The 23,747-nt window shown below is 43.2% G+C and overlaps 1 protein-coding gene across 5 annotated transcripts in view; it reads right to left on the reverse strand.

The window, feature by feature from the left end:
• Positions 1-15,021, reverse strand: part of Ccdc85a (coiled-coil domain containing 85A) — a 224,448-nt gene extending 209,427 nt beyond the window's left edge. For 4 of the 5 annotated variants that reach the window (XM_032916885.1, XM_032916882.1, XM_032916881.1 and 1 more), the window contains exons 1-2: positions 13,767-15,021; positions 7,625-8,579 (exon numbers count right to left, since the gene is read on the reverse strand). In XM_032916885.1, the coding sequence (XP_032772776.1) occupies positions 7,625-8,579; positions 13,767-14,027 (1,216 nt within the window). In that variant the 5' untranslated portion in view covers positions 14,028-15,021. The remainder of the gene's footprint in view (positions 1-7,624; positions 8,580-13,766) is intronic. The other variant, XM_032916883.1, reaches the window with a different exon arrangement.
• Positions 15,022-23,747: the final 8,726 nt, after the last annotated feature.

The raw sequence follows: 23,747 nt of genomic DNA on the forward strand, positions 1-23,747 counted from the left end.
TCTAGAGGATAAAAATTGTATCCAAAGTATCATATTGAAAGATGATATGATAATATGCATAAATGGCCCTAAAAATTCCACAAGGGAACATCTATAACTGAAAAATACTTTGTGAAAAGTTACTGGATACAAGATTAAATTTCAAAATTAAAATTAAAATTAAATCAGGAGCCCTCTATTTAAATGGCAAATTGACTGATAATGAAATCAGAGAAACAGCACCTTTACAATAGCCACAAATATATGAAATATCTTGTGATAATAACTCTTACCAAGCAAGTGAAAGATGTGTATGACAAAAACATCAAGGATTTGAAGAAAGAAATTGAAGAAGGTATCATAAAATGAAAAGGTCTCCCTTGATCATGGATTGGTAGAATTAACATAGTAAAAATGGCCATCCTGCCAAAAGCAATCTAAAAATTCAATGCAATCATAAAAATTCCTTCATAATTCTTTGTGTACCTTGACAGGATAATACTCAAATCCATATGGAAAAACAAAAAACCTAGAACAATTGATACAATTCTGAACAATAATAGATCTTTAAGATGTATCACCATCCTTGATTTCATGCTCTAGTAATAAAAGTTACATGTTATTGGCATCATAATAGACATGTTGATTGATATAATCCAATTAAAGAGCCAGACATAAATCCACACACCTGTGGACATCTACTTTTGATAAAGAAGACAGAAATACACACAGGGAAAAGAGAGTATCCTTAAGAAATGGTGCTGGTCTTAACTGGATATCAGCATGTAGAAGAATCAAAATAGATCCATGTCTATCGCCCTGTGCAAAATTCAAGTCTAAGGGGATCAAAGACTTCAACATAAAACAGATAGACTGAAATTGACAGAAAAGAAGGTGGGGAATAGCTTTGAATGCATTCGCACAGGAGACAACTTCCTGAATATAATCCTTATAGTAAAGGCACCAAGATAAACTATTAACAAATGGAACCTCATGAAACTGAGAAGCTTTTGTAAGACAAAGAACACCATCAAAAGGACAAAATGGCAGCCTACAGAATGGGAAAAGATTTCCATCAACTCCACATCTAGTAGATGGCTAATATTCAAAATATATAAAGAAACCAAGCATCAACAAAGACCAAAATCTAATTCTTAAAATGGGGGAAAGATCTAAACAGAGAGTTCTCAATAGAGGAACCTCAAATAGCTAAGAAACACTTTTTAAAAAATGTTCAGCAAACATCTTTAGCTATCAGAGAAATGCAAACCTGACACCACTCAGATTCCAACTTACATCTGTCCTAATGACTAATGTGGAGCAAACGGAACAATTCTCCATTGCTAGTGAGAGTGCAAACTTCTACAGTCACCATGGAAATCAATATAGTGGCTCCTCAGCAGATTGAGAATTGATCTATCTCGATTCAGCTATACCGCTCTTAAACATATACCTAAAAGATGTTCTATCCTACCACAAAGAACCATGTTCAGCTGTGTTTATAGCAGCTTTATTCATAATAGCCACAAACTAAAAATAACCTAGATGTCCCTCAACCAAAGAATGAATAAAGAAAATGTGGCACATTTACACAATGGAGTATTTTTTCAGCTAAAAGCAATGGCATTTGAAGTCAAATGAATAGAATTAGAATAAAATCATCCTGAATGAGGTAACTGAGACCCATAAAGACAGCCATGGTAGATGGTCCCTTATAACTGGATATTAGCTATAAAATAAAGGATAGCCAGGCTACAATCCACAGACTTAGAGATGGTAATTAATAAGAGGGGGGGCTGTACATGGAAGGACACATGGATCTTCCTGGAAAGAGGAAACAAAATAGATTTTGTAGGTGAATTGGGGACAAGTGGGGATGGGAATAGGAGGGAACAGATTGGGGAGAAGGAATGGGAGAAGAAAATACAGGAAGAAACAACTACAGCTAGAGAATATCTTAAGGGTAATGGTGAAACCTAGTGTAGTGGAAACTCCTAAGATTTCATAAAAGCGACCCTAGAGAAGACTCTTTCTAATGAAGGCTATGGAACCTGATACTGTAATATTCTGTAACCAGGCAAGGCTTCTAGTATGGAACTGGAACTCCAACCCAGCCACAAACCCTTTGAACAACAATGGTACTGAAACAATGGTGGCACAGAACTTGTCAAAGTGGCCAACCAATGGCTGGTCTAATTTGAGGCCTATGTCAGGAGAGGGAATCCATGCTGAACACTGAGTGGGTGACCAGAAATTAGAGGCTGGATAGTCCACAGTCCTACGATAGAACCAAACACAACTGTTAAAACAACAACAATAAATCCTGATGTTCTGCTATACAAATAGCCCAGCCCTAGCCCAATCATCATTAGAGAAGCTGTCTCCAGCAGTCGATAGGAACGGATACAGAAACCTGGAGCCAAACATGAAGCTGAGAGAGAGCCCCAGGTTGGAGTTCTCCATTGAATTCTCCCCCCTCAGAGCTTGGGAAAACCTACAAAAGGAGAGGAGGAATTGTGGGAACCGGAGGTCTGAGGACCCTGAAACAGCATGGAAAATGGTATCAAGTAGGCAGGATAGGGCTCACAGATACTGAAGAAGCAACTGTAGAACTTGTATGAATCTGTGATAGGTCGTGTGTGTGTGTGTGTGTGTGTGTGTGTGTGTGTGTGTGTGTGTGTGTGTGTGTTATAGTTGTTGGTTTGATGTTTAAGGATACTCCTGACAGTGGGAGAGTAGGTCTTTGACTCTACAGTTTTCACAAGTTCTTGGGTCTCTTTTCCTTCTAAAGGGCTGCCTTACCCAGCCTTGATGTGATTGTTTGTGCCTGGTCTTATTGTATCTTGTTGTGTGGTGTTTTTGTGTCCCTGGGGTATAATCGGCAAGAGATGGAAAAGATGAGGAATTGGGAGGAGTAGAGAGAAGGGAAGTCGCAGTCAGGATGAGAGAATATTAAATAAAAATCAACAAAAGAAAAAAGGAAAAAAAAATGTGATTAAAGGACACAAAGAGATCATTTTGTGTCCCTCTTGCTTTCAAAAGAAAAAAGAATACCATAAAGTCTAGTATTCCTTCTGTGTTCTCCTTCTTCTTTTATGATAACCAAAGATTTGTGCCTCTGGAATTAAAAATTTTTAACTGCTTGTTTACTAAAACTATTTGACTCACTGATAATGCTCAGTGGGTAAACTGACTCTGAGATCAACAACTGAGAAGAGCTGTAGCTAAAAGAGCCTGAGTCATCCAAGATATTCATGACCTGAGCTAGAATTCCACTAAAAGGCAAAGACCCTCCAGTTGGTGTCTGCAAGCAAGACTTGAGAAAGGAGACACTTGAACTTCCTAAGAAACTTCAACTTGAAGTTTCATTTCGACAGAATCATCAAATAAAAACCCATCCTTTCAATGTTTGAGGTATATAGCTAGGAATAGCTACTCTTGATTTCTGTAATTACAAATCTGGAGTACAACAAGCAATTTTAATAAACGGTAATATTCTTTAAAGTTGAAATGCATTAAATGTTGAATCTACTTCGTCTTTTGAAAATGGAACTCTCAGCTCTCTATAAGCTAGAAAGAAAAAAAAAAACACATAAAAATGTATGTCCATGCCTGAAGATTCCGGTTTGTCTGGAAGATACGTGCTTGTGTATGCTAATTTTGTTGTTTTTCAAACAGCTATGAGGAACGATTATAAGAACTTAGAAGCTTAAAGAGTGAAAATGTATCTAAAAATCTCCCTTTGCTTTCTAGATTGAGATGATTACATCAAGTACGACGATCAAAAGAAACTAGTAGATAAAGGTCAAGGACTAAAAGCAGGAGAGGATTTAAAGATGCCAGAGACACAGTGAGCTAAGATAACCATGTGTGGGGATAGATTTCCTTAGTGTGCGCAGGTGTGGGTGTGGGGATACACAGCCTCTAGGAAGTGCCCTGCCAGAGCTGAGTTTACCAGTTTCAGTCTGTCATATCCCAAACCATCTTCCCACTTGCTTTCATGTGCTTCTTGTTCATGCAAAAATATGCAAGAGCTTAATCCACAGCACTCGTATTTCATACCACTCCTAAACAGAGTGGCTCTGGATATGACTCAGCCAATCTGCAATTCAGGATTAACTTCCTGGCTGGTTCTTATCTGTTCATACACCAATGACCACAACAAATTTTGTGTGGATTTAAAAGTAGGGAAAAGTATGTCTTACCATCCATATCAAAAATTAATTTGCAAGGGCAGAATGAATACAAGTTACCCAATGCCCAAGTTTACAGGTTGATGATCCGTAAATATCTCATTATAACTCTTCAGTTTCCAATTAATTACAGAAATAAAAATGCAGTGCATAAGTACTGGAACTGCATGGTGAGACTATCAACTCTTAGCAAAAGAGCCATTACTGAGGAATGAAAACAGTGACAAGGACTGAAGTAGCTATGAAATTTTTCAACCATATAACCCTTATGCTAGATTTGAATTATTATACTGCTAAATTTTAAAATTTATTTGTTTGGTTTACCTGAATACAGGTCATGTATAACATCATCTTTATCTGACGATCCACCTTTAAAAGCATTTGTCAAAAATCAACATCTTTTCATAAAAAGGAAGTCAACAAATTACAGAAAAAAATGAGCTTCAGTCCAGTCAAAGCCAGCTTGATAAACCCATGGCTCACACTATCCTGAGTCTCAGAAGGTAAGTTCTCTAAGACGCCCAAGGACTGACAGCCCTTGCCAAGGCAGAAATCAAACGCATCCTGATAGGATAGGAAGAATCGAAACCGCCTGTGTTTGCTGATAACATGATTTTTATAGAGAAATGTCTAATGTATCTTAAAGAACAAAAACTTGTTACACCTATTCGTCAAATTAGGTGAAGGTATAAGATGTAAACCTAGAGTCCCCAAATAAGTCTCTATTAGAGACTAGCTGCTATTCAACGAGCAAATTAAAGGGGGTGTTCCCATTTATACTAGGGAAAGCAACAAATAGTAAAAAGATTTATATAAACTTAATGAAGGGTCTGACGAGATGTTTTAGTGGGTACGACTACTTGCAATGCAGGCATAAGGACCTTAGTTCTAATCCCCAGGAACCATGTAAAAAGCCAGGTATACCCCAGAATGTGCCTGAAAGCAGGGCACTGGGGGAAGTCAGGGTGTGGGGTGCAGAGACAGATGGGCACCAGCCTGGCTCCAAGTTCAATAAAAGAACCTATCTCTGGGGAATAAGAGGAGGGATACAACATGACTCCTGATGTCCTTCCTTTAAACTTTATATATGAATACATATACACATTCACTACCAATATCAAACACACACACACACACACACACACACACACACAAGGAAGTATAGGACCTGTATGCCGAAAACTATAAAAAATGATGAAATAAATGCAAAAAGAGATAAACTAAAGAATATTCTATAATCCATGATTAATTGATGTAATCGTTACCAAAATCCCAATGTCATTTTTCAAATAGATTACTTTTAAAATTCTTAAATTAAAATGAATGTAAATGACCTTTGACATCCAAAACAATGTTAAGCAATAGAACAGAGCTGGAGATATCAAACTCAATTTAAAATATATTAAAAATTAATCTTAATGAAAACAAGGTAGTGCAATAAAAAACTTGTAAAGACATACGACCACTGGGACAAGATAGAAAAGTCCAAGAGTAGAACAACATATTGGATCAACTGATTTTTCTTTAGAGCCCAGGACCAAACTCAAGGCTTTACACATGCTACACAAACATTCAATTGAACTAAAACTTCCAGACAGACAGAAGGGCAGAGGGGGTAAGGCACAGCAGGATGACTATAGGTATTAACAAGATATTACACATCTCGAAATAAAAGAGCAAACTTCAAATGTCTCTCCACAAACACGATTTCTAAGCTGTATGATGAATATACTAATTAGATCAATTTGACCATGCCATGTTCTCTACACAGAACCAATACACCCATTTTACCTAATATAATTATGCAATGATAATTTACAAATAAAAATAACTGTAATGTTTTAAACACAATAAGATAAAACAATAAACTGCTGTTTATTTAAAGAACCATTTTATAAGTGAATTGCTTTTCCCTCTGTCTTTTTTAAGAAAAGTTTCCTTAAAATAGTACACAGAGTTACTCCTCAAGCTCATTAAAGAGTAATCACAAGTGGAAAAGGCATTAATTGTACCTTTCCATTAACCGACTGTGGCCCTTGAAGACAAGCGTCATAACCAGTCACCCCACTCATAACAGAAGCAACCAAACTCTCTTTCTAAATGACTTTGGGCCCTTGAGGAGGATTATGGGGCCAAAGCTGCCCACAGCCATCAAGGAACCATGACAGGGAACTGGCTTCTCCCAGCCACCTCTCAATGCAAAACAAAGCAAGCATCAGCTTTGTGTTCTCCCTGCCTGCCTGTTCTTCTTCCTCTTTTCACTCAGAGCGCTGGATACCAGACAGCAAACTTCCAGAGTCTATTTTAGCAGTAGTGAGAAGGATTACAATGAAATGGAGTCCAACAAGTCAGTCCACAGCTACAATATTGAAAACTCACCCTTTTGTGTCACTGCTAAAACTGGCAGCTACCTCCACCCCTGCTTGGAGCTGACTGTCCACAGACTCTGGAGCAGATTTGAAATAGAATGATAAAGCTCAGATATCTTGAATGGAAACCCCACAGTTGATAAAGACCAATCATGACCATTCCGACCCAATGATACTTATCAAAAGAACTGGATGTCAGGGCTGGGGGCGGGGGTAGACCATTTTTATTTTCTTTAAGAAATGATTTCTTTTTCAAGTTAAATGTGACTTCAGAACCAGGATGCAGAAAATTAAGCTTCTTCCAACAGGTTTAAGAATGTCGCCTCAGCAATTACAGTGGGTGCTCCACTCTCTAGACTCCAGACAGTGCACATTTTAAACAGGCACATTTAACTGACCCAGAAAGATGTCTCCTACCATGTCAGAACATCAGGTTCAGAATATGGTTGAGACGTCGGTGAAGGGTTATGAGTAGAGAAGGAATCATTTGCTCTATTAATGCAAGTAAAAAAGGTCACAATTGAAGTTGGGTTCACCCCAACCCAACAGAAAATTTAAAACAAAATCAAGACAAAGGTGCATGCAGGGTTACTTGAGCAAACTTCAGGGAGTCTGTTTAGGAACATGAAATCTCATTCTTGTTTTTCAATATTCATTTCTTCCTGCGCACAAGCTATCCCCTGGATTCATCTGGAAACCATGCCACAAGTAATGTCTGGTAAGAAACAGCATACAGCTAACTGCATGTGTATGTGTTGAAGGACACAGTTAAAGAATCTATTTTTATCCAATGAAGAATAGATTCCCCCTGGCAACTCAGCACACAAGGTGAACAGTTCACCTTTCCTCTGTAACCCCTCCCACCCAAGCTCCAGCTGGCTGATGGTTGTATAAGATAAAATAAATAAGGGCAAAAGGGGGAAGAAATACATGATCTTTATTCTTCCCAAATGTTAGGTCTCCCACCAACCTGCCCCTTAGCCAAAGCTCCTTCTTCCTAATACTACTGGAGATCCCCTCTGCATTCGTAATGGTCTACTGAGTTGCCAAGCCAAAGCAGCTCCCCAGCGCTTACTGACCCACCATTCATGCCACTGTAGACATTCCGGTGATGGGGTGATGAATCCTCTTGAGCAGGCCGCCGGAGGGTGCCCTCCCTGCTGCCCCCGCCGCTGCCTCCACCGCCACCTGCATGTTTGTGATCAGGGCTGCCCCCGTAATGTTGTTTGAGATGCTCTGGGCTTGTTCCCCTGGCTCTGGGGAGGTGCTCCAGGCTCCCACCCAGGGCATGCTTCTGAAGATGCTCAGGGCTTCCTCCACTGTGCCTGGCATGCTCTGGGCTGCCTCCTGGCCTGTGCTTCTGGAAATGTTCAGGGCTCCCACTCAACTTGTGCTTGGGCAGCATTTCGGGGCTGCTTCCTGGATGTGGGTGCCTCTGCTGCTCCGGACTGCCCTTGCACAAGGGTTTGTGGTGCTCAGGGCTGGGTCCTTTCAGTGCTTTGGGATGATCTGGGGTCCCAGAAGCCCTGGGTTTGTGTAGATGTTCAGGGCTGGTGCTCCTGTGTTTGCTGTGCTCTGGGCTGCCCTCGCTTCGGGGCTTCTGTAAATGTTCAGGACTGCCCCCACTGGCATGGTGTTTGTGGTGGTCCGGACTGTCAGTGCTGCCGGTGCTGGAAGTGCTGCTGCCATCACCCACGTCCCGTACATAGGGGGCAGCAGAGGCCACCAGCTGGCACAGGCTGGCCTGGCTGTCGATGGAGCAGCGACTGCCAGCACATCCCGCGCCCTTCTCCTCGTCCAGCAGCACACAGAGTTCCTTAAGTTCCATGTTCTCCTTCACGACCTCCTCCTGCTTCACCTCCAGCTCCTTCAACTTCTGCAAGTATAAGGCCACTTCCTTGTGCATCACTCCAGCTGTATAGCGACCCAATCTCTGCCACTCCCGGGATACCCTTTTGCCTTTCTGCCGATCATCGTCCAGGAAACAGCATAGGTCCCTCAGTTCCTGGTTGTCTTCCTGGAGTTTCTGGTTAATATCCTGAAAAGAGAGATGGAAGGTCAAGGGAGGCAGACAGAAGACGTGGCCTGTCATCTAGACCCTCAATATGGAAAGCCCCAGGACTGAATAATCCTTATAGTAGTTCTCACATGTGGTTTATGACCCTTTGGCAAATCTCTATATCCAAAGATAGTTACGTTATGATTTATAATAGTAGTAAAATTATAGTTATGAAGTAGCAAAGAAAGTGATTTTATGGTGGGGGTCACCACAACGGGAGGAATGATATTAAAAAGTCACAGCATTAGGAAGGTTGAGAACCACAGCATGCCAGGTGAGAGACCACAGAAAGATGAAAATTGAAGATAACCATAACGTTAAACTATGGGTTCTGGTTAAGTTCCTTACGGGATATTCTACCAGTTATTTTATTCAGTTTTCCACCGGAATGCTTAGGAGATGATAATTAAGAGTTTTTCACAGAAGAACCTGGGCCTCAAGGAGCGTCGCTCCGCCAGCTTTTAGTGAGCAGCCAGTTGATAGGCAGGAAGTTGGTCTGGAGACTAGACTTCCCTGCCCTACACTCCAGAAACAAAGATGGTAGCACGGTGGCTCACATAGGGAATCTCAGGAACCCTGGAGGCTGAAGCAGGAGCCTTTCTAGAACTTTAAAGCAGCTATGGTGAGTTTTATGCCCACTAAAGAAAAGGAGAGGAGAAAGGAAAAGAGAAGAGATTAAAAGGAGAAAAGAAAGTTATTTGTGCCTTGAAAATGCTGAGAGGCTCTGAGGCAGCACTTTGAAAAAGCTGATGTGACGATTCCAGACACAACAGAGCATGAGCCAGCCAATGTCCTCACTCCCTAGGGAAAAACACAGATGCCCATTAGGGGCTTTTTTATCCACCGTCACTGGCCATAGCCATTGGAAATTCCTCCAGGCAACTCACCTTTAACATAAGCTATTCTAATACCCCTCTCCAAAACACACCTCTCAGTAAATGTCACCTCCACCTAATGCTCTTTGTAAGAATGCAGGATCATCAGCATCTCCTCCCTCGACCTCTGTTTCTGAGCCAAACAAATCTGTGCCACGTGGACCTCCAAATGTTACCTTTTTTCCCTCCTACCGTGAGGTTTCAGTAGCTTCGCACCCCCCTTAGGAGTAGCTTCCCACTCCCCAACATCCCTCAAGTGCAACATAGCCTCAAATGTCCTGTCTCTGTCTACTCTGTAGCATGAATAGTAATCCGTTTCTTCATTCACAAAGAGTTAGTAACCATAAACTATATATATATATATATATATATATATATATATATATATATATATATATATATGCGCTAGGGACTGGTGAAAATATTTGGGGATGTTCATGCACATTCATGATACCCTAGAACCTAGCATCCTACAACTTGGTAAAGGAGTATCAGAAAGCAAGTTCAGACAGTAGTAACATGTATGAAAAATGCCAGTGGAAAAAAAAACTGTCTCTTCTCCTACCTTCAGACACTGCCTTGTCCTGTCTTCTGTCTTTCCTCACTAGCCTCAGTCAGCACTCCTTGCCAGCCTGGTCTTCAAAACCACTTTATGCATATTGAGCCTGTCCTGAAATACTTCAGGTACCTCCCCATTGCCATGGAAAATGAATAAATCCCTTTTCTGTCTGATTATGTTTCCAAGTAGAAAATATCTCCTTACTGGTATGAAGTTACAAAAGATGAGAGATTTCTCTAAGTGTCTCCCAGAACCATAATACTGTCATGATGAAATGACTCTTCTATCCAACATGTAAGCCTTTGACATACTTGAGCATTCACTAGACACCGTCTTATCTCCTTTCTCATGTAGAGCCCTGACCACGTAAGGAGCAGATGTCTGATGTCTCTGTATCTGTAACATACTTATGTTATGCAGCATACAGTGGACACAATATATATATTTATGGGCATCTCAATTCTTTAAAGTTCTATGCCTATAGCCCAAACAAGCTACAGCTGCAGCTTCTGAGAAAGAACCCCATGTTCTTTTTAGATAGGTCCTGTTATGTTGGAGTGTACAGTAGGAAGGTTAGCCCTTGATATTAATGCTTTAAAGGAAATTAGAAGCTTTAGGTATTCAAAGAAAATGATACCAAACAAAATCTATAAGATTCAAAAACTTATTCAACATTGACCTCTCTCCACATGAACTTCAAATTGTGCTGCTCTTCATTTGAATGAATTTCCACCTGAAAATATTAAGAGCTGTATCTCCAGTACAAGAAGAATTGTCTTCATGTAGCTCTCATCTCTTCTGTGGACATCGGGGGTTAAGAAGTACAATGGCTCAAATGATAGAATGATAATGCCCGCAAACATCAACACTCCTATCAGGTTCAGCTGCCTGAACAAGTCTCCAAAGCCTCCAGTTGGTGTTGCTACCCTATCTGGGAGACATTTAGGAGGTGTGGCCTTGCTGGAAGAAGTGCGTCACTGGAGTTGGGCTCTGAGAGTCCAACGGCTACTCTCACCACTTCCTGTTATCTCTACCACCAGCTTTGTGCTTGCAGTTGTGGGTCTGAGCTCTCAGCTTCCTCCTCCTGCTACCATGTCATTTGCTGCCATAGTCATGGTGTTTTATCATAGCAACATCAAATTAACATATACGAGGACTGTGGTGAAATTCATAATAATAATAATACAGGCAACAAATCTTCAGCTACTCAATTCCTCCCAAGCAATCCCTACCAGAATTCCAGGCTCAGCAGTACACACAAATGCTTCTGAGATCCTTCCAAATATTCTAACCAACACTAACCAGCATTTCCTCCCGCATGGCTCTGGGTTCACACACCAGACAAAGAGGATCCTGGACATTTCCCATCTGTGTGGCCTTGAGTAAGCATTCCCAACTCACTGGCCTCACTACGTCTGTGTAATGTTCAACCTTCATAAAAGCTTATGTGGTATTATAATATATCACTGAGCAGATCAGAAGACTGGGATGATGGACCAACCTTTCCCCTAAGCTGGCCAAGCTGTACACTGGCACTGCCACCTAGTCACTTCAAAATATTTAGATATGATTTTAAAAGTCAGGTCACAGAAAGGTGTTGTGGTTCCAATTACCCAACATTTATAGTCTTCAAGAGTGCCAAGCCCTTAGAGGCCCCCAAAATAGAATGGCCTTCTTCCACTTAAAACAACATAAGGAAGTTTTCCTATCACTCATTTAGTCAAGCACATTCATGGCTCACTATAGAGTCCAGGGAAACTTCCATCCAAACTGCCCTTGGCCTAGTCAGGTTCTGGGATCTAAACCATGCATGAACATCCTACTGACCACTTCCATTGATTCTCATTCCACTGAGCCTTGTAATATTGGCTCATGAATCCAGCCCTCCAAGCTGCCTACCTGAAGAACAGTTGCTCTTAACTCTCCATAGTTATTTGTCCCAATGAGGCTACTGTAGGAATGACCAGTTAATGTTCCACTCATGCTTCTCCTCCCTGCCCTCCCCTAGACTTGCACATAGTTAGCATACACAGTCTAAAAGAACTTCCAAAGATTTCTTGAGCTATTAATAATAGTTTTTCATCCAAGTGAAATCTTTAGAAGTTAACTAGAAACTCTCCTAAGCCACACTGTATTTCAAACCATGGAAGAAGACTAAACAAGAGCATCACAAACAAGTCCTACTACCCAGCCTTGCCAAGAGACCCAGCTCCTGAAAGCACATGGGTCTACTTCATGCTTTCCCCTGATGACAGTAGCTACCACAGTTTCCAGCATCAAAACCCTCTACATTGTTGTGCCTTATTCTTACAGCACCTTGGGAAACAGAGCTTACCATTCTCATCTTATTAATAAATAAAACAAAGATCTGAGAAATTAATTACAAGTTTGTCACCTTGATTAATGAGAATTCTCCAAACTTGCTTCGAAGACCATATTCCTTCTGTTCTAGCCTTCCTCTCATTTTTCCCAAGAAGTCTGGTATTTAATAAATTCTCATTAGTAATAAATTAAAAAACGAGAAAGACTTGGACAGTGGGCATCGTCATATCTGCACCTGTTCTAGGCAGTGTGTGACATCAGGTTTGGGCCTGAGGGAGCCATCTCCGCGGGAGCTCACAAATAGGTAAGTCTGGAACATCTGGCCCTTCACATTCCTCATCACCCAGAATCCCAGAGCTGGAGCGCTGGAGCAGCTAAGGAATAGCGCCTATTCCCTGAGAATCCGAGGGGGAGAGGAGAGGGACAGGAACATTTTGTGCGTAGAGGGAATTTGGTCCCTGGGGTTCCTATGTTGATTTCATTTGTGTCTGGCTTCCTATAAACAAAAGCAGAACAATGAGAGGAAGGACTATCAGAAGGCTCCGGGCTAACTGTGAGGCAGAGGAAGTTTGCTGTGCACAGCAGCAGGGCGGTTCCCGACGGGTCTGCTGCAGCCTGACTGGCACATTAGAGCTCTCCGAAGAGAAAAGAAAGTTCCTGGGTTTGGGAGTAGACCCGACACAAAAACAAAGCATTACTTACCAGGCGCCCCCTACACTTGCCCCCACCCCATGCTTAATAAAATTAATGTGTGAAATCCAAGTGAAGAAAGAGAGCATGGAAATGAAGCAGGACCAGGTGATGCGAACACTAGTAAGGGAAGAAAATCATAGGAGCTGTAAAAGACTTGAAGGCAGAAATCACGCTTGCCTGCACCCAGCACCGAGTCAGACTCAAATTGGTTCCTCGGGTGGTACCCGAGGCTTCTCTCCTGCTCCCAGCAGTGGTGTCCTTTCTTTGCCCTCTGCTCACCAGAAAGCTAGTGGTGGCGCACAAGCAGCTACACCCGACCCCTAAAGGCGAACATGTACAGGGCTGGCAAGCTTGCTAGTTTTCTCCCGTGGGGTACTGTAACCTAATTCCTGAAACATCTTTATTCCTTGGGATACTAAAGGCCCCCTGTGCTCACCGTGCCCCTCTCTGACTTCTAGCATCCTTGGTTCCTGTTCCCTTAGTCTCAGAAGCATCGGAGAAAGCCAGAGGCCAAGTCCCCTTAAGAAGAAAAGAAAGGGCCTCCAAAGTTTGGAAAACTTTAAGCCTGGAGATGGGTACGAGGGGTGCTCCTGGGAGAAGGGAGAAGCTCACCTGTTGACGGAGGGACGAAAGTTTGGCTCTCCCACCCTACTCCCACCGCGACTCCCAGAACCCTGCCACGCCCAGCCCAGCGGTCTTGCCAGGCCCAGTACTCACCTTAAGCCCTCGGATCTCGCCTAGATGCAGCTGCAGGCGGCGGTTGACCTCGCGAATGAGGTTGCTGTGGTCCAGCATCGCGCTCACCTTTTCAGCTTCGGCGCGCCGCAGGCTGCGGATCAGATCCTCCTTGCTCCACTGCAGCAGTTCTTCGTCCGTCACTTTGGACAGATCCTCCACGCCCGCGGGTGTCGACACGCCGGCCGGAGCCGAGGGACAACTTTCCGCCGCCGGCGCCGCGCCTGCAGCCGCCTTCGACATGGTATCCGCGCAGCGGCAGGTGCGAGTGGGTGGAAGCGGCGAAAGGACTGGGGAAGGTGCGGGCGCGGCTGGGCGGCCTCCGCCCACACCCCTGTGCGCTTCTAGAGTCAGCGGCACCTCCCGGGGACCGCTGCGTGGGGACGGCGAGGATCGCGCTGCGCGGCCATCCTATCTCGCCATCCAAGCGCGCGTACCTGCCGAATCCCGGGGCCCGACAGCCAGCTCCTGGCCGCTGCTGTGGTCCACCCCAACTCCGAGCAAGTCCATGATGAAGGGCGCCGGGGAGCAGGAGCAGGCAGGGGACACCCAGGGGTTCTGCCTCAATCCCTGCCCTCTCCTGTGCTCAGATCGAGACAGCCACCCCCACAGTCTATCACACACACTCACACGCCCTTGCCTTTCCCTAGCTCAACCCCAAGGCTCCGCTGCTCCTCTAGCTGCCCGGGGCTTGCTGAGAGTCTGGGCTTCCCAGGGAGGCTGGAGCGCGCCGAGGGAGGCTGTCCTTTCCTGAACAATCCGCGCCGCCGGCTGACTGTAGTCCTGCGGCTGATCCTAAACTGTTCTGGGAAGCCTTGGGTTTTCAGAGCCCAGAGGAGGATGGGCGGGGGTTGGGGAGCGGCAGCGGGGAGGAAGCTGGCGTCCCGGACGCCCGCATCCCGCAACGCCTCCTGCAAGGGCCAAATGCGGACGACATTGCCCAACAGGACCCTGAGCACCAGGTGCTCTGCTGCTAGGGACGGCTGGGGGCGCGGTTCCCAGAGCACAGAGGTGCGGGTGGGGCTGGAGTTAAGAGCAGGTGCGGCTAGGGCCTTGCGAGGCTCGCGCGCGCCACCAAGTGACTAAAGGCGGTCCCCTCCCCTCAGTTTCTGCAAATTACCAGGAGAAGCAGCCTGCTGACCAAAATGAGAAACATTCAGTACTTGGAAGAATAGGATGCAGAAAATTTGAGAGCAAGATATATGAATAGCTAGCTAGATACAGAGAACTGGAGAAGATGGAAGAAAGCCTGATCCGGAGGTCACAAAATTTTCAAGCTCTGGAAAACAGGGCAAAGAGCTGTTGAATTCAGACATTTGAGGACATCCGCCCCATTCCCAGGCCTTTGTTTTCTCTAAAAACTCACCACCTTATGAAGAAGCTTCAGGAGGAAGTACTGAACCTTTTAAACATTCATTTGAGAAGCATCAAGGCCTTTAGAAAGTAAAATAACTTCTCCCGGGGCCTGGGTTTTCAGGTCTGCACACCCGGTGTCCTTGCCAAAGCAAATTGAAATACCAACCACAGTAACTGAGATCTTCATTCATCTGTGTTGTGAACTGGGCTGGTATTTGATGTTCGTATCTGGTAGGAGACAATTTGGGTTCTTTGTTTGGGCTAGTCTCTGGTTAAGTACAGTACAATCCTCTTTCAGTTGAAAATACATTTATTTTCCTAGAGGATGGGTGCAGAAGGCCCTGACAGTATCATTTCTAGGAAGCACACAGGACCAGAAAATTACAGAATCACGCTTCTCAGCCGAGCTTCGGTCCCAATGAGGATCTTAAGCACGGTCCTTCAAACGAGGCAATGTGTATCCTCTTTAAAGCTGCCACCTTGTAAAAAAAAATAAAATAAAATAAAATAAAAAATAATAAAAATGACGAGTTGGAGACTGAGACCTTTGTTTTCTAAAGAGCAAAGGAAAGTGGTACTGCTAGCCCCTGACCAAGACCACCACACACACACACACACACACACACACACACACACACACACACACACACACACACACACATACACACACACACACACACACACACACACACACACACACACACACACACACACACACACACACACACATACACACACACACACACACACACACACACACACACACACACACACACACACACACACACACACACACACACACACACACACACACACACACACACACACACACACACACACACACACACACACACACACACACACACACACACACACACACACACACACACACACACACACACACACATACACACACACACAGCTACACTCATTGGGACTTTCTCTATGTTTGACCTCTCTTCTCACAGCATGCACTTCCTCTGACCTTCTCTCTGACATACTGGGATCTAACTCTCCTTCCCACTAACCTTTGGTCATATTTGCAACCCAAAAATGTCTTTCTTGATACATAGAAGCACTGTAATCATAGGAGAAAGTGGCTACTCTCTCGGGTCTCAGCAAAGGGAGGAGCCTGTCAATGGCTTCTTTCAACATCCTCCGAGACCAAGCAGCAGCTAGTCCCCTAGTGCTTTCCACTGCTCACCTCAGTTCACAACTCCCAGCCTTTCACTTCACAGAACTCAGCCTTTCCCCTGTTTTGATGGTCTTGACCATGTCTGGTGCAAATTTCTTGATATTTCCTTGTACACAGACGCACAGAAGGTTCTCAAGACAATGCCCCAGACCAGTTTGGGGATGGGAAGAGAAGATTTAAGATGGAAAACCATGCGTGTTGTTACTTGTTCTTGTTTTTGATGAATCTTGAGCCATGGGTACTCAGACCCCATGGAGATGCCATGCTTTTAAGTGCTTCATCGGGATGCTGCAAAGTTCATCCCACTGACCACAGTGCTCGGGGCAGTTTCTTGTCTGAACCTTGGAACCACCATGGTATTTATCCCTAGTAGTAGATTCCTGTCATAGAAATCTACTGCCTTGATTGGCTTATTTCTCAGAACTTATCTTTTTCCCTTTCTGTCTCCTTTTGCCATGCATTCATCCGTCATGGTGCCCTTGGCAAGGTGCTCCTTCAGCAGGTCCCTCCATCTACAACTGGCCCTAATCTTAGTCTTCTAAGAAAGAACTACCTGGTGTCTGTAAGTTGCCCAATAATAGGAAAACTAAGAAAGTGAGTTTCCATCTCTGTGAGCCCCTTAACTCCTAGCTCAGAGTAAGCACTAAATAAAAATAGGAGGAAAGAAAGGGGGTTGATGCTAGCACGATTGTAGGGGACCTTTCCTTGTTCTCATTCTTTCAGTCTCTTTGTTCGGATTGTCTTACAACACACAACATATACACAAACCCTTAAATTTGCAAATATTACTTACTGTTTAGTATTGTACTGTTGGGGAAGTTAGGGAAGTTGTACACAGTTGGAACCTTTTCAAATTGTTTAAAATTAGGATAAAATGTGCCTAGAATGACTTAGCCACAATGTTCTGCGAAATGTGTTCGTTCAGTTGACTGTTCTGTTGTCGTTGCTGCTGCTGCTGCTGTGCTTTGTTTTTGTTTTGTTATTTCTGATGATGCCAGACAATAGCAATTGATAAAGCAGGGCTGACCTCACTGCTTTGAACCCAGGAACGCAGGTAGCCATAGGCACATTCTCTCTTATTTCGACAAGAGCCAATTTCCCAGGAAATAGGCAAGACTCACCATAAAAGCATTACAATTCACCTTTAATGCCTAAATTCTGAGTCCATAATTGAGCCTTCCATGTCCATGCCCTTTACTTGCTAAAACAGTGAGCCACTCTCCATCTTACCATAAGTTTCTTCTTGCTAGGTATGGTCACAATGATAGGAAAAGAAACAGGCCATCTCACTGTTAGTCTCAACCCGTTTGGGAAGAGAGTCAGTTTCACAGAGGACAAGGAAGGGGTGGTGGGACCACTGCGGCAGAGTCTGAAACCTCTCAGTCTCCTCCAACTTCTGAAAGCTGGAAGACACAGATGCTGCCTAGGGCTTTCAGAGGAACAAAGCCTTCTGTTCAGCTGTTTTTAACTCTTCTAAGATTCACTTCGGACTCTGGCTACCTATGTTTTAAGGCAATAGGTTTGTAGACTCAACAGAAAACCAATAAATCACTACTTAAAACAAAGCGTGACTGTGCTTGAGATACTGTGCAGCCAGTGGATACCTACCATCCCATCCCGCCCTCTTCCTTTTCACAGGGGAAGGGTCCCCATTCCTCTACCACATCTGGCAAGTAAAGCATTTGTTGTAGGAGCTCAGTAGAGCTTGTTCAAATGTATCTGAAGCTCAGTCCCTAGGGTGCCTGTGCTCTGATGTGCAGAAGCACAAAAGCGCAAAGGGAAGACTGCCTCCTCAAGTGATCTCCATTTGGGAAACAGCAGATCACAAACAACACCACAGCCACTGCCTTGCCTGCAGGCCCCATCATTGGAGCATTTCCGAGGATCCATAACCTGGGGAACAGAGAAAAGTGAATGTTAAATGCAGGGCTTACCTATCAGGCCTTACTGCAAGGCAAAATCTGCAGCTGCAGAACTGGCCAGCTTCTGCTTCATCTGGAAGAGTCCAGTCTGTCTGTTCATGCCTCTGAAATGGAGATGGTAAGGAGCCTTACAAGTGAAAATACCACTCCTCATCACCCATTACAGTGAGATTTGTTTTGTTTTATGAAGTCCACTGTTCAGACTATTCACACTGAATCAGGCAGGCTAAGAAGGAAATCAACTTTGTTTTTCTCTAACAGTTCAGGCTCTAACAGCTGCAGGATCAGCCAAATGTTTAGGTCAAGTTCCCCCCAAATAACTAAATGTTATAAATAGCAGACTAAAAACGGAGTCCCACTCAATACCCTTCAAAACAGAAAACCACTTCCTACCCTGGCCAGGGTCCCCTAGCCACAGTGGACAAATGATTTCTCACAGTCTTAGTGATCACCTAGAGGACATATGCTACTACTTCATTCTGCAGAGAATTAGGGGGCTCCGGGCAAACTCTTGCGGTTGTTATCAGAGTAATTTCTAATGCTCATCTTCACTAGAAGATGGAAGGGAGACTTGAGAGCCTCCAAGGGGGCAGCACGGGGGTCCTCTGTGGACATGGAGTTTGGACACTAGCAAAAGAGCAAATAAAAAAATTAAAAGAAAATAGAATAAAATAAATGAAAATTCAAAGGCAAATACAGAATAAAAAGTTTGGGCCTTAGTGAAAGAGCGAACAAAAAGTGAGAGGCTATGGGGATATCAGGAAATTAATCTCTAGTCTTTTGTCACCTGGTAAAGACCTCACTTGCAGAATAGTGCACTGGGAAGGCAGTAGTGACTTGTCTCTTTAGTGTCCCTAGGAGCACTGGCCGAACTTTCTACACCTAGTGCTGTGCCCATCAGAGATGCTCACACACAAACCTCCCTGCTTCAGCACCACCATGCTGCTGGGTGATCCCTCCATCTTGAAACTTCAGCAGATGAGCCCCATGACACACACCATTACTAACCAGCACCTCTGAAAATGAATTAATGGATCCCTTCATCTTGAGTCTACCACATTGTTTCTTTCTCAGTGCATATTACACATTTCCTACTACTATTCTTTTGGTTTTTTTTTTTGACAGGGTCTCACTGTGTGGCCAAAAATTGTTAGGTAGACCATACTGGACATGAACTCACAACTATCCACCTGCCCCTGCACCTGAGTATTGAGATTGAACATAGAAGCCTCTTCAAGGCACAGGCAGAAAGGGGAGAGGAAGGAGGGGGAGAGGCAAGAAGAACCACAGAGACAGGAGGTAGAAAGACAGGAGGAGGAGGGGCATGAGGGAGAGAAACTAAAGGAAAGGAAGCAGGGAGGTGGGGAGGAAAGAGAGAGACAGGGCAGCCCTTAATAACATCCTTTTAATTTTCACTTTAAACTGTGAGTACCCAGGGCAAACATAACTGCTGCTGCTGGTCTGACCTGTAAGAGGACTCAGTAACTCTTTTAGGAAATGGATGGATTTAAGGTATTTAATAACATTAACTGATCAGCATAGGGTGCCCCTAACAATGACATGTTTCATAAGAGATGGAAATTTGCATGCCACTGATGAGAAATGAGCTCTGCAAGTGTGTATTAAAAGGTTGTCTGTTTTCTTTTTCTTTTAATATTTATTTTAATTTTAATATTTATTTATTTTATGTTGTAAGTGTTTGCCTGCATGTATGTATGTTCACCTCAGGTGTGCTTGCTGCCTGTGGAGACCAGAAATGGGCCTCAGATTCCTTGGAACTGTAGTTTCAGATGGTTATGAGGCTCTGTGTAGCTGCTGGAAACCTACAAGAGCAGTAAGTGTTCTTACTTGCTGAGCCATGTCTTCACCCCCTGTTTTAATTATGGGTGAAGGAACATGTGCAAGTAAGTGTGGATGCCCACAGAGTTCAAAAGAGGGCACTAGATGAGCTAGAGTGACAGACAGTTACAAGATGTCCAATGTGGGGGTTATGAATCAAACTTTGGACCTTGCCCCAAGCAGAAAGTGTTTGTAGCCACCAAGCTATCTCTATACCCCCTGGGAAGGCTGTTTTTAGAATATTAGTCAATACAACTATGTGGACCCTGGCCCACCTCCTTCATCTGAGTTTTTTGTTTGTTTGTTTGTGTTGGTGTTGCTCTTGGTGGTGGTGGTGGTGGTGGTGGTGGTGGTGGTGGTGGTGGTGGTGGTGGTGGTGGTGGTGGTGTTCCATGGACAGCAAAAGTCATGACAAGGTACCCTTTCTACAGACCCTTTTTCTGAATTTTTGGGATGTCTGAGAAAGTCCTGTTAGTCCTATTCATCTGTCTGTACCATTTGTCTACCCACTAGAGGCATAAGCAAGATTCTAGGACTAATATTGCCTTCGAAATACTGTGAGTTACAATTCTTAAACAAAGATGTAAGATTGAGGCCTTTCCCATGGGAAGCAGCACTGTGAAGCCATGCTCTCCACCTGCATCTCAGGATTACTGAAAAGGCATCTGCTTCTTAACAGGGGCCATAGGTAATATGTAAGCACACAGAATCTGAGAGGCACTAACACAAACCAAAGTCAAATAGAGGTCAATGATGAACTAGAGGGAAATCTGAACATTTGGGCAAGCAGTAACATGTCAGGTGAAGATAATTCTGAAGTGTTCTTTGAGATTTGATTCAACCATTCTCTTTTAATCGTTCTTTATCTAGAATGCTCCCCTAGAATGCTGCTGGGACAACTATTCAGGAATCTTTCAATAATGTTCATAAATATAATGTGCTGTACCTTTAAGGTGCTTATTTCTGGTTCAAAGTGTAGATAACTATGTTGCTTTAATTTGCATTCAGAGCCCCAGAAGGAAGCTTGTGTAAAAGGCAAAAAAAAAAAATCAAAGTCAATTTGAGTAGTAAGAAGCACAACAAAGCCAAAACACGAGTTCTATATTCAGTGACTTTCGTCTTCTCTCTAGGGCACACAGAATTCTCAACTGCATCACAATATTCCTGCTATTTGTTCACTACTGGCTAAGGATGAGCATCATACCAGACACTAAAGGCATAACCTCTCATTCAGCTCCTGCTACAGAGGTCTCTGTAATGCCATGTCAGCCTGAGTAAAGTTTAAGTACTAAGCTTAGCAAATCACTGAACAAAATGGCCATGTTATATATGTGTTATATATGTGTGTATCTATAGAAGATGCATGTCTGTGTGCTATTGTGTCCATTTGAATATATATGATTCCCATCTCTATAGTTATAATTAAAATAGAGAAAGCCTCAGACAATGACAGTAGAAATCTATTCTGGAATGTATAAAAATAGGCTCATTCTCTCATAAAAATAATAGAACTGTATACCTCCCAAATTTCCAATGTTGTTCATATGAAAAGTATGATCATGAATAAATCATCCCAATTTTCTAAGAGATGAGGTGAGAGGATTTTAGTAAAATCTGAAATCTTGTGGGACTACAAACCAAATGGAATAAAGATGGCAAGCTACCAAAAGCCCAGTATACAGCATAACTAGGAAACTGACCTCCAGTTACAACTAGGCCATGGCATCTCCTCTCTTGCTCTGGTTTCTGTACCATTAAAAAGAGGATGGCAATGTGTATCAGACCTTTTGTGTCAAAATAGTGAAGGGAACATGTTTCTGAAAGTATAATATTTATTATGGATACTATTTGTCTCCACATTATCTCTCTCCAACCAGCAAAGTATCTGCTAAAGATTCACCACTAACCTAGCCAAGGAACTATGTCCTTGTTTGTTTCTGTCCCTCTGAAGTTACAAGATTGACTATGTAGAGTACAAGAGTTTCACCCCAGAGTCAAGCCCCTAAGTCACATTCAAATAAAGGGGAATGTGAGTTTTCATCTATATCCACCAACCTCTCTACACCATGCTCAAGTCAATTCTGAAACCTTGCTTAATCCACAGGCAAGCTTTGAATGAATTATCAAGAGGCACTCTTCTGCAGTGACGTTTCTAGACATGTGTTACTCTGCTTTTTCCTAATAAATAAAGCTGGGTAGACAGACCAATGAGGTGGATGGATGGATGGATGGACAGATGGAAAAATAGAGAGCCTACACTTATAGATTTATTGTAGGATATAAACACAGAGACTGAGAAGACCCAAGGGCTGAACCTGACTGCTGAGAGCCAACAGTATCAACTTCTGTGACTCTGAAGATCTTGGACCCAGGTGAACAGTTGTGTGGCTTAAAGTCTGCATCTATGTGTGAAATCAGAAGAAAAAAGCTTACCCAGATTGAGGACAGACAGGGAATTCCCCTCACTCTACCTTTTCTTTATTTTTCTAGGAACTCAATGGAGCCCTACTTGCAGTGAGGAGTGTGATTGCTTTACTCATTCTACCTTGCAGATGTTAACATTATCCATAAATCCTTCAAAGACTTGCCCAAAATATTTTAAATCAAATAGTAACATGTAATAGCCCAATAGTTAAAACAAAATCAATCACCATACATCAGTGTATAGTGGGCCATAGACTGCACTCCTATTCAAGCTCCATTTCCCCTGATCTGTGAACCCTAGTAGAGTCATGCATGGGCTACGTTATATCTGTTCTACGGAATGCTGATGCTGTTTACAGTTGGTACTTAGAGTCTTGCCTTCATAGGCCTCCACTCTAGCTTCCCTCACATCTCTTAGTTTCTGAACTGTCCTTGCTTTGGGTTACATCTAATACCCCTTTATAAGCCGCTGGAAGAAAGCATCATTTTTATGTTCTTCTGTTTGTTTGCTTGCTTGCTTGCTTACTTGTTTTTAACACACGGTCTTCCAGGAAATCATCTAAGTTAAGTGAAGCACACAGGGAAAGGGCACAATGCTGAATCTTCCCTTTCAGTGAACAAAGCAAAACAAACAAAACACAAATTTCCTCTCCTGGTGGGTCTGTGAAAATGTTTACCTGAGCTGTAAATAAGAGAACCGAGAAAATAACAAACACAACAACAACAACAACAACAACAACGATAAATAAGGAAGGAGGAAAAGAGAGTCCTCAAGGCCAGGAATAATATAAACAAGTTGAAAATTAATGGAAATAAAGACTGAGTAAGCATTCTGTGAGCTCCGAGTCCCAAAGGTTGCAGATGTGTAACAGAAGGGATGAGTCCCTGTTTACCAGCCACAGACAGAGCGCTGTCAAGTATAACACAAGTGTGACAACTAGGAGTACAATGTCCAAGCTAAAGAACACTGTGCTGCTGGAACACAACAGTCAACATGAATTTATCCATTTGACAAATGAAAGAGGAAGGCAGTGCATATGAAGGCTCCGTTCAATTTCACGTGTACAGTATACAAATATTTAACAAAGACAAGGGAGGGAGGGAACAGCAGCAGCATGAGTGTGGGGAGAGAAATGATTCAGATATTGGCCAAGAAACATAAACAATGCAGCCAGGGAAAGCTGGGGAATAGAGAGATCTTGCTATGGTAACGGGCTTAGAAACTAA

The sequence above is a fragment of the Rattus rattus genome, chromosome 11 (genome assembly GCF_011064425.1).
Source record: "Rattus rattus isolate New Zealand chromosome 11, Rrattus_CSIRO_v1, whole genome shotgun sequence".
Taxonomy (NCBI): Eukaryota; Metazoa; Chordata; class Mammalia; order Rodentia; family Muridae; genus Rattus; species Rattus rattus.